The 14,184-nt window shown below is 37.6% G+C and overlaps 1 protein-coding gene across 4 annotated transcripts in view; it reads left to right on the top strand.

The window, feature by feature from the left end:
* LOC114647068 (adenosine kinase-like) overlaps window positions 1-14,184 on the top strand; it is a 594,211-nt gene that overhangs the window by 72,537 nt on the left and 507,490 nt on the right. For all 4 annotated transcript variants that reach the window (XM_028795583.2, XM_028795585.2, XM_028795582.2 and 1 more), the window contains exon 3: window positions 9,228-9,281. In XM_028795583.2, the coding sequence (XP_028651416.1) occupies window positions 9,228-9,281 (54 nt within the window). The remainder of the gene's footprint in view (window positions 1-9,227; window positions 9,282-14,184) is intronic.

The raw sequence follows: 14,184 nt of genomic DNA, 5'->3' as shown, positions 1-14,184 counted from the left end.
CAAAGGCTTGTGGAGCTGTTTTCAGAGGTGCTTGGTTCACTATATTCGCATCACAACCCACTTAAATGCCATTAAGTGCACTTGATGCATAAAACATCTTAAATGACAGGAAACAAAATTTCTTTCCAATAACTATCTTAATCTTATTATCTAGCCTTACAGTACATACACATTTACAATGTATGCTTCAGCAAAGTGAACATGGTAATGTATAATAAGGAAGCTTGGGTATATAGAGGACCATGTTGCCTGAGGCACATGCTTATTTTATTATGTCTTATCTACAGGCAGCAGTTTTCTGATATCTTCTGTTTATGCTGGAAAATAAAAATTTTTAAAGGGAACAGTCCACAGTTATATTGATTAAAGCTGGAAAGGCACTGTAAATAGCAGGGATCACCTTTCAACTTTAGTTATGAATTCTTTGACTCTTTCAGAAGCTGTTACAAATGCAATATCACTATTTTCTGTTTTCTCACTATTTAAATTAATTTTACTATGTTGTCATGTTCATTAATATTTTATAAAAGTTATGTCTTTGGTTTGCATATAATAAACAAATAGATCACACATGCTTTTTCATGTTTTTTTTTTTACTGATAGTCAATATTGATATTTCAAATAGTCATGTATAATACTAGATACATTTAGAGGTATACTGGAGCCCACCTTTTAGGTCTGTAGCTTAGGTTTTTAATAATTTAGTGTTTACCTCCAAAATTATTATATTTGAAGTGACTTAAAATACTGTATAATAGAAAATGAATATGTCGTATTTCCAAAAAAATAAAAAAAATTTTAAGGCTCACTTCTTGCCATAACTTGTATAAGTTTACTATATATTATACTGTGTAGTCAAACATATTCTTTTTCATAGAATGTCGTCACTTGTAGAACAACAGGATAAAATTCAGGTATTGATGTTTTGCTGCTTCCTGTATTTTAGGATGCTTACAGCTGAAAGTAATCATAAAATCTTTACTATACTTTTAGGGACTTTTTTGATGGGTTGATTGGATGAAAGTATACTACTCTACAAGTAATTGATACCAAAATCATTTAGGGTATGGATACAGATGTTATTTTAAGCAGTCAACAATGTCAGAAAGTAATATAATTTAAAAATCAATAATGAAAGCAACTGGCAGGCAGTAGGGAGAAGCAGAGATTGGTTAGATTAGAAGTGATTTATTATCCTTGTTTAAAATCCTAGCTAGAACATTTTGAATTAGCTGCAAGCAAGTACAGCAGAAGCTGGAGTAAAAACATTGATATACTACTGAGGATATTAAGATATGATCTTGGTAAAAATACATAATTTTTACATTTCCTCAGAATTTTTAAACACAATGTAAAAAATTAGATTTTATGTCAAAGGTAACCCTGGAATAGTAAAAGAATAGGGCTAATAATAGACAATTAAGGGAAACTAAATATGAATGGGGCAGATAAAGACATGCACTTGCCAAACATTTTTGAATAAAACAGCAGAAACCTGTTTATTGTGGTTTAGATCATCTTGATTTATGATGCCCAGCCTTCGCAGTCAAAGGGCCACATTATCAAAGATTTTTTTCTCAGTGGTAAACCAAAAAAGAACAATAGACTGCTGAAAGCTTTATCTTGCTATATTATTAAGAAGGTTAGATACCTTTTCTTACCTTGTCTGGGAACGTTGGACAGGATCAAGTTGTCCAATAGTACTTGACAAAATTATCATCCATTTCAATTTTTACGGCAGTATTAAACATCACAAACATCAACAAAACTAGTGAAAGTGCTGCCATGGCTTGTTCTCTTTTGACATCATTCAAACCACGTAATCGTATCATATAGGATGATGTTCAATAAAATAAAAAATCTCTATAAAATAAATTGTGAGCACCATCACAGACGTTGTATGGAAAAATAAGTTTGAGATGTAACCCACTAGAAAAGGGGCAAACTGTTCCTTATTAAAAATAACAACATTAAGACCGCAGCCTCTGTCAGTGAGGCTAGAACAGTAGCTACATGGAAGTGGAGCTTTGGGATAACCGAGTAAAGTGAGCTGCAACTGATTCACAACTGGTTCACAAGCAAAACTAAAAAGTTGAAGGCAAATATCTCTTTTTTAATGAAGAGAACAAACCACAAACAGAACATGACTTATTCAAAGATATAATGAATACAGTAATACAGACACTCATTTTCATCAAGCTAAACATTCCAAACAACACCTACCTCACTTCTGCCCCATCCAGAACATCTCCATTCTGAGTTTTCCATCCATCCATCCATTTTCCAACCCGCTGAATCCAAACACAGGGTCACGGGGGTCCGCTGGAGCCAATCCCAGCCAACACAGGGCACAAGGCAGGGAACCCATCCTGGGCAGGGTGCCAACCCACCGCAGGACACACACAAACACACCCACACACCAAGCACACACTAGGGCCAATTTAGAATCACCAATCCACCTAACCTGCATGTCTTTGGACTGTGGGAGGAAACCGGAGCGCCCGGAGGAAACCCACGCAGACACGGGGAGAACATGCAAACTCCACGCAGGGAAGACCCGGGAAGCGAACCCAGGTCTCCTAACTGTGAGGCAGCAGCGCTACCACTGCGCCACCGTGCCGCCCATTCTGAGTTTTGTAAATGACAAATAAAAAATCATATGCTCCTGTACTCAGAAATCTGTCAATCTGTTATGCCTAATTAGAAAAACCCTTGAAATGGATTTCAGATATTCCAGCAGTCTCAACAGTAAGAGTAGAAGTGCTCAGTTATGGTACATAGCACACACCAGTGCATTGCATAGGTATGCCACTATGTGAGCCCTTGTGAGGCGAGTTATGTTATGTTTGTAGTAAAGCTGTCAATCAATAACTGAGAATAAAATGTTTCATACTTAAACTTTAAGTTGAATACATGAAAATATGCGTTTTAAATTCTTGGTGCTATATAAATGGATTTTGACTTGAGGTATGGAAGCAATATTATTTTCACAGTTAACTATTAAACTCTTATACACATGCAAAGTTTGAACACTATTCAGTTCTTAAATACTAGTTAAACTTCAGTGTTCATTAGCTGGGAGTGCATCTTTAAAATTTTATTTTAAGAACATTAGCCTTCTTTTGCTTTCTGAGTTTTGTTGCAACTAATGCTCAGCTCAGCTTTAGCTACTCCGGCTATATCCACACTACTATGTTTTCAATTAAAAATGGCATTTTTAAATGAAAATTATCTTCATCCATACTAGAGTTTTGACATTGTTTACAAAAGTATTGCTGCTCACAGTAAAACAAGCAAAAACGCACATTACACAGAGTCCTTTCCCTATACTGGGCATGCACAAATCAATGGAAAGTTCTTGACGTGAGAGTGTATTTTATAATTCTGAACTGTGTTAAAATCAGATTCCACTTTCAGTGCTATCAGCACACACAGGACTCTGCATGGAAAGAGAAACTGTTGAAGGGGCTGCAGCGATATTCTTCTTTGTTACAACAATGTGCTGATCACACATTAAAGTAAGTCATAAGAACTGCCGATTGTCATCTTTTCATTGAATACAAATAAAGCACAGCAAATATTTAAGCGACTCTAAAAAAATTATTAGCAGTTCTCAACATTCAAAACATATCTTGTACCGAACATTTGTAAAACTAACTCAATAAAGGAAGTAAATGTATCTATATTGTCTCTTTACTGCATTGTGCCCTTTTGTTTCTCTCTGTTCGGTAATATTGTGAGCTCAACTGCATTCCACTCCTGTCCACTTCGTTAAGCACCTTGTTATAAATTTTGCTATGGAATGCACTCTTTCTTACTGAACAAATTAAGTTTAAGTAAAAAACGTTGATTAGACGCTGTCAACGGAGTTATTCAAAATCTGAATTTCATGGGGTTCTGAATTTTCCACTACAACAGTAACACTACCAGCCACAGGATGTATTGAAAAACTGTAGCATCCAGTAAATAATTTGCTTTTTGTCCATGTATGTAGCATTTAAACTGTACAAAATACAATTTGAATGCTTACAGGTAAGCAGCCCAACAAGTGCCATCAAAGCAGCTTTTCTATGCATTATGATTTTTCCTCCTTGACACATGACTTATCTGTACATGAGATGTTATAATGATCAGGATCCAATCCGGGAAAGCCAACCAAATAAGAACAAACCAATTATAGCAAGATTAGAGTAGTGTTTTTGGAAAACTCTGTTTTCGCCTGTCCACACCACAACGCTGATGTTGGGTTGTATTCAGCTCCAGAGAATGTTTTTAAAAGTCTTTGTTTTCGGGAGTCCTAAATGATGGGTTAGTGTGAACTTAAGTCAAAAACAGAGACAAATGTCTACTAGTTTAAACAAAAACATGGTAGTGTGGACGGGACCTTAGACAGGGGCAAACAAACAGCCTATCATAGATTGTGGATATAGCAACTGAATGTAATTATGAATTTTATTTCAGGTTTCTTGCTTCTCTGCTTTCTCTTGAATTACATCAGTTTATAAATTTTAAATTTAGTGGAAGACATCCTTTATGCACTGCACTCTAGTCAGCTGTAGTTGAACAGAGAGTCTGAGTTTTAGTGTACCGAAGTATGACATTTCTTGAAAACTGGATGTTTCATCTTGGTTGTTTTTCCTGTAACATTGTAAAAACATGATAGGAATGACTTAACTTGGCTTAAAGTTGACTTAAACATTGTCAGAAAAGTTTGGCATAGTTTTATTTATCATTTTGTAATCTATTGTATTTTAGTATGTCTAGGTGAATGATGAATGTAATTTTTTTTTTTTATTTGTCAAAATAAAATTAGGATTTTCATATCTTCGTAATCTATGATGATGCATATCTGAGATGGTCTATATTTTTTTACTTGTAGTTCTTTGACAATGTTCTGCGGATGTTGTGGTGAAATTTCAGGTACACTCGTTTGGAAATATTAGGTGCAAAGCAGGATCTAAACTTTGACAGGATATCAGTCTAGCATAATATACTCTCAACAACACATACACACACTTGCAATCACTAATATGGTGCCATTTTAAAGTTACCAATTAAGCGAACATTCATTTTTTAATCTTGTCCTGATTAATTCAGGAAGCTGTGAGAACAATTGTGGAACTGCTTTTTATTAGGGAGTTATATGTAGCATATTAGCCAATCAGTATATACTTTGTCTAATCAAAATGATAGGTAAGTGTTAGTTTTTATTATTGATCACTTTCAATTCAGTTTTATAACTGTAATAATTTCTGTGCCATCTTTTGCAAGTTGTATTCCTTCTGGATTATAAAAAGAAAAGGAGATCTAAAGTGTGTTTTGAAGGAAAGGTAAAGGTAGCAGAATGATTTCTGAGCCATCTGTGCGTTCAGACGTAAACATTTTAAGTTTTCTTGCATTTGAATAGGCTTTTCTGTTTTTCCTCAATACTATCAGTTTCAGTAAGGGTTTACCATAAGAATAAACAGAAAATTTGAAAGTGCTGATGTAGGATGAGAAAAACAACATTTGTTTTAGCAGATAGTAAAGTTTTGATTAGCAAGAGTATAGACTGTTTTGTTGACTGTATACGCCTTTTTTGTGTTAAACTTATGTCACATATTTAATGTTGTTATTGTTACTAAAAAGATGGGTAGTTTTAACTACTGAGTCAAATGCTGCAATGTTTTTATGAAAATAGCAGTTAATCTAATATTCATGTAAACTACAACTTGACTGTTAATTGCCCTTCCTGAAGGAAGGGACCACTCTTGGTGCCGGTATATTACATGGATTTTGCATCCTGTGCGGTTGCCATAGTGAAAAGGCTAGCACAGAACTAGGGCAGAAATAGAAGTAAATATACTCTGAAATTAGTGATGTGTGATGTAACAGTGCTGGAATACTGGCAGCGCCAAGAGGCAGTGTACTAAATACATGTGTTTAACATACTTTACTAACTGGCCTAATTTCATTGATTAATTTTCATACCAACGTTGCTTCAAAAGCAGAACATCTCCCGACTCAGTTCAAGTTTCTTTGACTCCAGGTTTCACTATATCTTCCTCCATTGTCAACAGTTGCAGTTTATAGATATGTGTGGTACTTTCAGTGCATGAAGCACTAATCTCATTTAATGAGAGTTTTTTAAACACAATACCTGCTAAGACATGCCCGGACACCACCAGACTGAGACCACATCTTTATCACAACACACACGTTTATTTTTCTTCTTACACAGTCCCGCACAGCACACTGTGCTTCCAGCGCCAATCACCCCTACTCCGGGCTTTTCTTTAAATGTCCGTGGGCCGCCTTTCCTCTCTCCACGGGAGCCTCGTCCTGCTCCCACTCCTGACTCTAGCTCCCTGATTGCAGGGAGGCGGCCCCTGTTATTTTCACCCGGATGTGCTCCAGGTGCTTGACGATGTTCTTCCGGCAGCACTTCCTGGTGTGGCGGCAGTGCTGCTCTTGCACCTGGAAGCACTCCGGGCGTCCCTGGAAGGCTCTTCTTCCATCTTCCCGGGTGTGGCAGAAGTGAATGCCTCCCGGGCTCTCTGAGGCTCGGGGCGCCCCCTGGTGGTGGCCACACGCCCCAACAGGCTTGAGCCTCCTTGCTTCTCTTCCATGGTCCTCTCCCGATCCAGGGCAGTTGCCCCCTCGTGGCCCGGAGGACGAATACGCCACCTCCTGGTCCTTCCAGGCGTCCCGGCTGGGTCTGTCCCCCAGCCGCTTGCGACACTGCCATATGGCTGAAAGTAAAACTGAAGTTTTGGAGATATGTTTGAATATGTTTGGTGGTAGTCTTATTTCTCCTTTTTTGGCTTATTTCTTACACCCATATGTGTATTTTGCCCTCTTATAGTCTATGCTATTTACAGTATGTACTTTGTAATTTCAGGACTCTGACCAACTTGCATTCACCCGAAGGAAACTTATTATTTCTAATCCAAAACAGTGTTTCTGCCTGTTGCCTCATTCATTTACTGTAAAAATAAAATGGAATCTAATAATATGGTTATTGTAAAAGGTTGCTTTTTGTATTATTTAACTGTTTGTTTAAACACTGCGTTACAGTGACAATTTTTGTCATGCATTTGCAGGTAGCTCACAGCATCAGGGAGTGTTGTGTTTTTTGTATATAAAAAAGGCAAAATCATCACTCATCAATTAAAGGAAGTGTTAAGTTGTTTGAAGAGAAGAAACCACAACGTAGGAGTCATTAATGTTTATAAATGACAGAAGCCTAGAGGATATCATGCTTAGAGACTAATCTCTTGCATTGCAGAACCACTTTTAATGGTTAAATGAGGCAACCCAGCACTTCATACACTGGATGTCGGTGGTGTATATATTTGCATGCTAGAGAAGTAAAACTTTCAAAGTTGTTCATGGTAGGAAGGTAGTGTCAAACAAAATGTTTTCATGCATTGCACTTACTGTGTTATTCTCATTTCTTGAATTGAGTTGTGTTTTATTATAATACTTCCAAGTAAAAAGAAATTATTATAAAAAAGGAATACACTAGCATGTCTATGTTTTATAGCTATCTTCACTTATTATATTATATACAGCCTAACTGCAGTTTAAAGGAAATTTTAAGAGCAACTGTAAGTGAAACCATCCACTGTAGGCCTATATTAAACATTTCTCAATGCAGTGTTGTCCTAATAATTCAAAAACCAATGCAACATGCTTCAAATATCCCATTTAATGAAAATTCATGGATTTAGTCATCTTTATAACCTCTTACTGTCAGTGTTGTCACACATGTCATGCAAATATGTTTTATTCATAATTCTGTTAATTGCTTTTAATGGCAAATTTTTAATAGAAAAATTTTGTTTCCCCTTTTGAGCACTCTGTGCCTGTCTAGATTACCTGTATTCTGATTTGAGGAGTACTTGAAATGTTATACAAACAGTACTAAGGCTGGGAATTGAATCCAAGGCTCCTCCTAATCATTGTTGCACAGTCAATCTTTACTTCATTTCTTTGATAAATCTAAATATTTCTGTTATTGCTTCTTTTAATTTGCTTGGGCCAAAAAATAAAATCCCTTTGTTAGATCATAATCACCACTTCTGAAGTCACTTAAGTAGCTCTACTCTGAACGTACTGTGATGTGCTTGTGCTGTGGTGTAATTGGTGTAACTTAAGTATAACTTAACCTTTTTAAACAATAAATGAATACTTGTGTCTGAGCTTTTAGACTAATGGGCGGAATGAATGCTCACTTTATTTTTACAGCAACACCTCTTTAAACACATGGGCGCCAAGTGTGTTGATTTGGTGAATTTTCGCATCGTCCATGTTGCTTTTATCCAAACACTCTGGGTTTCCTTACAATTACGTACAGTTCCCTTACTTTCCTTGCTGTCCTAAATTGTCCTGGTGTACATGTTCACATTGTCTCTGTGTGGTTGTCAAGAGCTGCAAAGGAAAGTAGGACCTATTGCTGAGAATGGCATGATGTTAGTCCAGGTTGCTCAAACCTGATGGTGAATGGTCAGTGGTAGACAACATGAAAACACCAAGAATAGGATCAAACCTGGTGAGCAGTCAGGCCCTTGTCCAATGGTTGCCACTCAGCAGTCCTTGGAGAGTTCCACATATTTATAGATCTCTGGCTTTGAACAAGTCATTCTTCCTAACAGTCTCTTCAGTCAGTTGAACATCTGTCTTAATTAAGCTTGCTTTTTCCGATTTTCTTGATGTGCCAGTCTTCGATGCATTCTAGTATTAACTTGAGTAGCAATGGATGGTTATTCGAGAAATAAAAAGGAATAAAAAAGAAAGCCAAATAAAACCTCCTCCACCCCTATTGTGTCTGTCTTTACAAGTGCCTGTCTTCAACATCTACTTAATTAGGTCAAATAAGCCACAGTAGGTAGAGGCTGATAGAACATCCACACCTGCTGGGCCTCATGTTGAACATTAGGGTACTGTGACTTCTAGAGCGCCATGCCCTCACAGCTCAAGGAGCACCTGCTCTGCTAATCCATTGTACACATTTTCAAGGAAAAACCTTCTAGTTGTTGTCATGGGATACCTAGCTTTTGCAGTTATTACTAGTGTCTGTTAGTGCTCTGCTTCCAGTCTTCTCCACTTATTGATGTGCAAGATATACTTAAGGCAAGCCTGTGATAATAAATTTAGATCTAGATGTTTAGCAGCATACACAAACAGCATATATTATTGTTTATTATTTCTATTTGGAGATGCTGATTTATTTTTTTTTTTTTTAGGTTTGGACTTAAGCAAAACGATCAGATATTAGCAGAAGAGAAGCACAAAGCTTTGTGAGTATTACTAACTGGATACACAAATTCACATTTAAAGCTATATGTACTTGGTAACTTGGTACTTTTCTGTATGGCAACAAAGTGGAGTCAATCTAAATGTTATTAGAAAAGGTCACTTGTTCATTTGTTCAGAAATATCTCTGTGTTATGCTAGGTTTTTGCCATCAATCATTTTATTTTGTATGTTTTTCATGTAGTATGAAATTCTAGATGCTTTATAAAACAAATATGCAACACAGAATAACTAAAATATGTTATAATACACAGATATGTGAACACTTTTGAAGTTTTTCTGAAGTAAAATTGAACTGACAACATATAGACTGAAACCCTAACCCTAACCCTTGTTATGCAACTATAAACCTCACTGTTAATTTATTAATCAAGAAATAATTGTCCAACTGGCTCTTTTGTATAAATATTGTTTTAAAATGCTTACTTTATTTGATAAAACATTTTCTTAATCCTTAAATCCCAAAATACGGAACTATTCTTTTAATGGATTATTTAGAATTTGTCCTTGATTTTTTCCATCAATCTAGTGTTGTTTTTGAATAGTTGGCTTTTTGTTATGTCAAACAACAGATATGTCTAATATTGTAACTATTTTTAATTAGGGATAAGTTTAATCATTGATGCTGTCTACTTTGAATTCTCAATAGAATTCAAATGCTGGAAAGTAGGACAATATATAGACATTTGAGATTAAACTGATATTCATTATAGGAATGCAACTATACCAATACTAGTATCAGATTTTGGTACAATACAGTGTTCATTTACTTGTACTCGTTCTCATAAAAATGCCTTGATGCCTATAACCGATACTATTAATATGCACGTGTGATTGTGTGTACCTTATGAAGCAAGAAAAAAAAAACGAAGAACACAAAATGTTTGTAATATGGAAGGCTTTTTTTTATAATTAAGGAAGAAAACCAAAGCCTAGCATACTGTAAACTGCGAAAGTAATTATAAGCATAAACATGGCGAAATTGCCTTTGATGGCACATAGCATCAGCCAGCGGTGGGGCAGACTCTAGCAAGGAGAGGAAAAAATGTCAAACTATAACCTGAGGGCAGTGAAAAATAAAAGGAGTGCTTACCCAGTATATTGTTCTCGACAATCAACCACTGTCAGTTGTTGATAACGTAGTATTCTGGCGCCTGCTGAATGTGTTAAAACTCAAGTACAGCATTCCAAGTCATGCCTATGTCGCAGATTTAGTCTTACCAAGGACGCACAAGTTTATACAAAAGCATATTGGCAGGTTAGTGCATGACATAACAGCTGTCAGCTTTGCCATTGACATTTGTCAATGTTGAGGCTCCCATACAGACCATGCAATAGCAGGTGTATTTCAGGAAATTCTTGGCACTTGGGCCATTCTGAAAAGTTATGTACACGTTGTTGTCCGCAACAAAGCCAATAATGTGATTAAAGGCTTTGTTGACACTGGAGCTTTTCCTATGTTGCTCATGCACTCCAGCTATCAGTGTTGTAGATGCTGCAACAGCGAAGTGCTGTAGATGCTGTGAGAATCAAGTGTGAAATAGCTGGGCATTGAAGCTATCCGCCTTAGTGTACTTCCGTTTAGAGGACATTGAGCACCACTCTATTCAATCCAAGGTATCCCCTTTTAATAGACTATGTGATGCACTTCTGTTAAAAGCAGCATGTGTGGACATCCCAATGTTTGCTTTTTCTAGGTCACATACTCCATTTTTAATGGAAAAACTAAATGGTAAATGCTAAGATGGCTTTCTTAAAATTAGAAAAATAATCAACTGTACTAGTTAAGTGCACTAAGTATTTTTCATGTGTTTTATTAACATGCAAACATTTTGTTACCTTGTAAGCTTTTTGTAATTGAAGAGTTTGTTTTGGATACAATAAAGCCCTGGTTGTCACTTTGTGTTTTAATCTTGAAATGAATGACGTGAAGAGTGTGTTTCTTTGCAGTTCACGGTATCTGATGCATCAGTTTTGTGAACATGACAGAATAGAAATCTGTGCTGTGCTTCATCATTGTTTCATAATGTGAAAAATCATTGGTGTAGAGATTTGTTATTTACTTTAACACTGCAAACAAGCACTGAACATAAAATTTAAATATTTATTGGTGTATGTGTCTGCATCAGTATTGATGACTCTGCATTCAAATTGATTATTTTACTGAAGAAATGCTGTTTTTTCTTTTGTCTAAGAAGGGTCACATATTTCTATCCCTAGTCATTATTTAAATTTTCCATATGCTCACTATTAGTATATGTGTTGTGAGGGTTTCAGCCCGGACACAACCACACGGACACCAACTCTTCATAATGACACACGCTTTTAAGTGTCCTCAAACACCAGTCCCGCACACAGCACAGTGCTCCCGCACCACAACACCCTTCTTCGGGCCTTTCACTGTCTGTGGGCCGCCTTTCCTCTCTTCACGGGAGCTTCATCCTGCTCCCACTCTCGACTCTAGATCCCCGATTTTAGGGAGGCGGCCCCTTTTATCCCTACCCGGATGTGCTCCAGGTGCTTGCTGATTTTCTTCCAGCAGCATTTCCTGGTGTGGTGGAAGTGCTGCCCTTGTACCCGGAAGCACTCCGGGCGTTCCTGGAAGGTCCTTCTTCCACCTGCCCAGGTGTGGCGGAAGTGCAGGTTTCCCAGGCTCCTCGATGCTCGGGGCACCCCCTGGCCGCGGCCACGGGCCCCAATGGGTTGAGCCCCCTGGCTCTGTTCCCGTGGTCCCTTCTTTATCCAGGGCGGTTGCCCCCTCGTGGCCCGGGGAACAAATAAACCACCTCCCAGTCCTTCTAGGTGTCCCGACTGGGTCTGCCCCCCAGCCTCCTGTGATACTGTATAATAACAATGATCAATGATCAATAACAATGATCAGTAATGAAAGCGAGGATATGGTGGAGGAAATACCTGAACAAACTGAATAGGTTAATAAACTATAAGGTTGTTTCAAACATGTTTAAACCAAGATATTAAGTTTCTGAATGCGTTTCTTGACACATTTTGTCTATAAAGCATAGCTCACCCACATAAAATCTGTAACTACTCATTTGTAGTCTTAAAACTGTTTGTGTTATAATGTAAAATCCAACATGTACAAACATTTTATATTTCCATTCATATTTATCAGCTCCATGAATTCCTGGACTCCCTTATTTACAGTTATTCACGTCGACATACTCGCACATGTGCATACAGTGTTTGAGCTGGCTCAGCATCCTAGACACTGTGAAATCAATGACTCTGTAAATGTTGTGGTAATGTTTGTATTAGGCATTTCAATTAATGGTGTATATGTTTAAAATGGTATTTGTAAAGGCATTAGATATTTTCTTTGAGCTATTTTAATCTAAAGAGTAATACTTGATATTGACATTCACTGTAGTAGAGGAGTGTTGAAAATAAAAACACCACTAAATATCTGGGTGCAGTGCCATACCATTTCTTGCCAAGTCCTGGAGAAACCTAGAAAAACTTTATACTGACTGTTCAAAGCTCCCTGTACTGCAAGTGGGACATTCAGTACCTCAGATGAACTTTGTTCATTCAAGCATGAAATCAGTGTGGTAGATAAACAGACAAACATAGGGCATTGAAATTGGCATAGTTTGTCCATAGCTGCAGTAAATTGAATAATTTATGTAAACAATTTTTAGCCATTAATATAATTACTCAGCAGTAAGTTACTGTTTAATGTTTTCTCAGGTAACATTAATGAGAACAATGTGTTATATAAATGAAGCCTATATGTCAATGTTTACTTGTTTAACAAACACTTTTTCTGCATTTCCATTTAAGAATCTGCTGTCTACATGGTATTTATTGATAAAATTACAATAAACTAGGCTATTTTTGCTTTTTTTAAATTTAAGAAAGCATTTCATTTAGGATATAGTGTGGTATAGCGGGTCCGCGGCTTAGAAGAGAAGGCCAGCTTTTAAAATAAATAATCGTCGCACTTGTGGCTTAAAGAGGGGGCATGGTAGTGTGGCCAGAGCAGTAGTTGGATGCAATGTGATGTGGGCGTTTCCTCACTTAAGTGCACAGGTGAGGAATCGTCTGTATATGTGATTGATGCCGGGAGCTGCTAACTGCTGCACTTGTGCCACATCCTCATTATAAATAGGAGATGCGCGAGTGCGAAGGGGGAAAAGAAAGATCGGAAAAGTAAATGGAGATTAGAGGAGGAAGAAGAGTAAGCTGAAAGCTGGTGCGTGAGTGAGTTAGTGAGGGCAGGCTCACTGATAACAGCAAGCAGTGGTGAGAAGAGCCCCTTAGGAGTGTTAGGCTGACACTTGGTGGCAGCAAGAGGTGGTCGCTCCTGCTGAGCACTTTAGAGGAGCAGGAGTGACCGGAAGGTGGTTGGCTCGCCACGGAAGGCAGTGGGAGTCGGATGCTTGGGAGGTGGAAGCCCCAGTGTGAGCGCCCTGGTCGCTGGGGAACCCAAGTCTCGGTCTGGTGAGAGCTCTATGGATCCTGGGACTGAAAGGCAACCAGACTAGAAGGAGAAGGTCACCTGCAGGTAGGGCGACTCCCCTGGGGCATGACCCAGATGGGAGAAGCAGGGGAGCCACCAGCTGAAGAAGGCACTGGGTTTTTTGTTTTTAAAGGACTGCTTCCAGCCATTGTTTTAACCTCGTTTAATGGATTTATTTATTGAATTTCAACCTGCACATTTTCAATGTTTTTAATGGATCATTTATTTAATGACTCTTTGATTGCACTGCACTATTTATTTGAACACTTTTTGATTGTGACTGTTTAAAAATAAAAGCACTTCTGCACTTTGCACCTTTCCCCTTGCTTCATTTGGTGTCCTCATTGTCCAGCTCATCTGGTTACATTACCGATGGTTTTGGGTTCAAGAGGCTCCCAAAGTTGTGA

The sequence above is a fragment of the Erpetoichthys calabaricus genome, chromosome 2 (genome assembly GCF_900747795.2).
Source record: "Erpetoichthys calabaricus chromosome 2, fErpCal1.3, whole genome shotgun sequence".
Classification (NCBI taxonomy): domain Eukaryota; kingdom Metazoa; phylum Chordata; class Cladistia; order Polypteriformes; family Polypteridae; genus Erpetoichthys; species Erpetoichthys calabaricus.
Note: the sequence above shows the minus strand (reverse complement) of the source record. Positions and strands in the feature narration are given on the sequence as shown.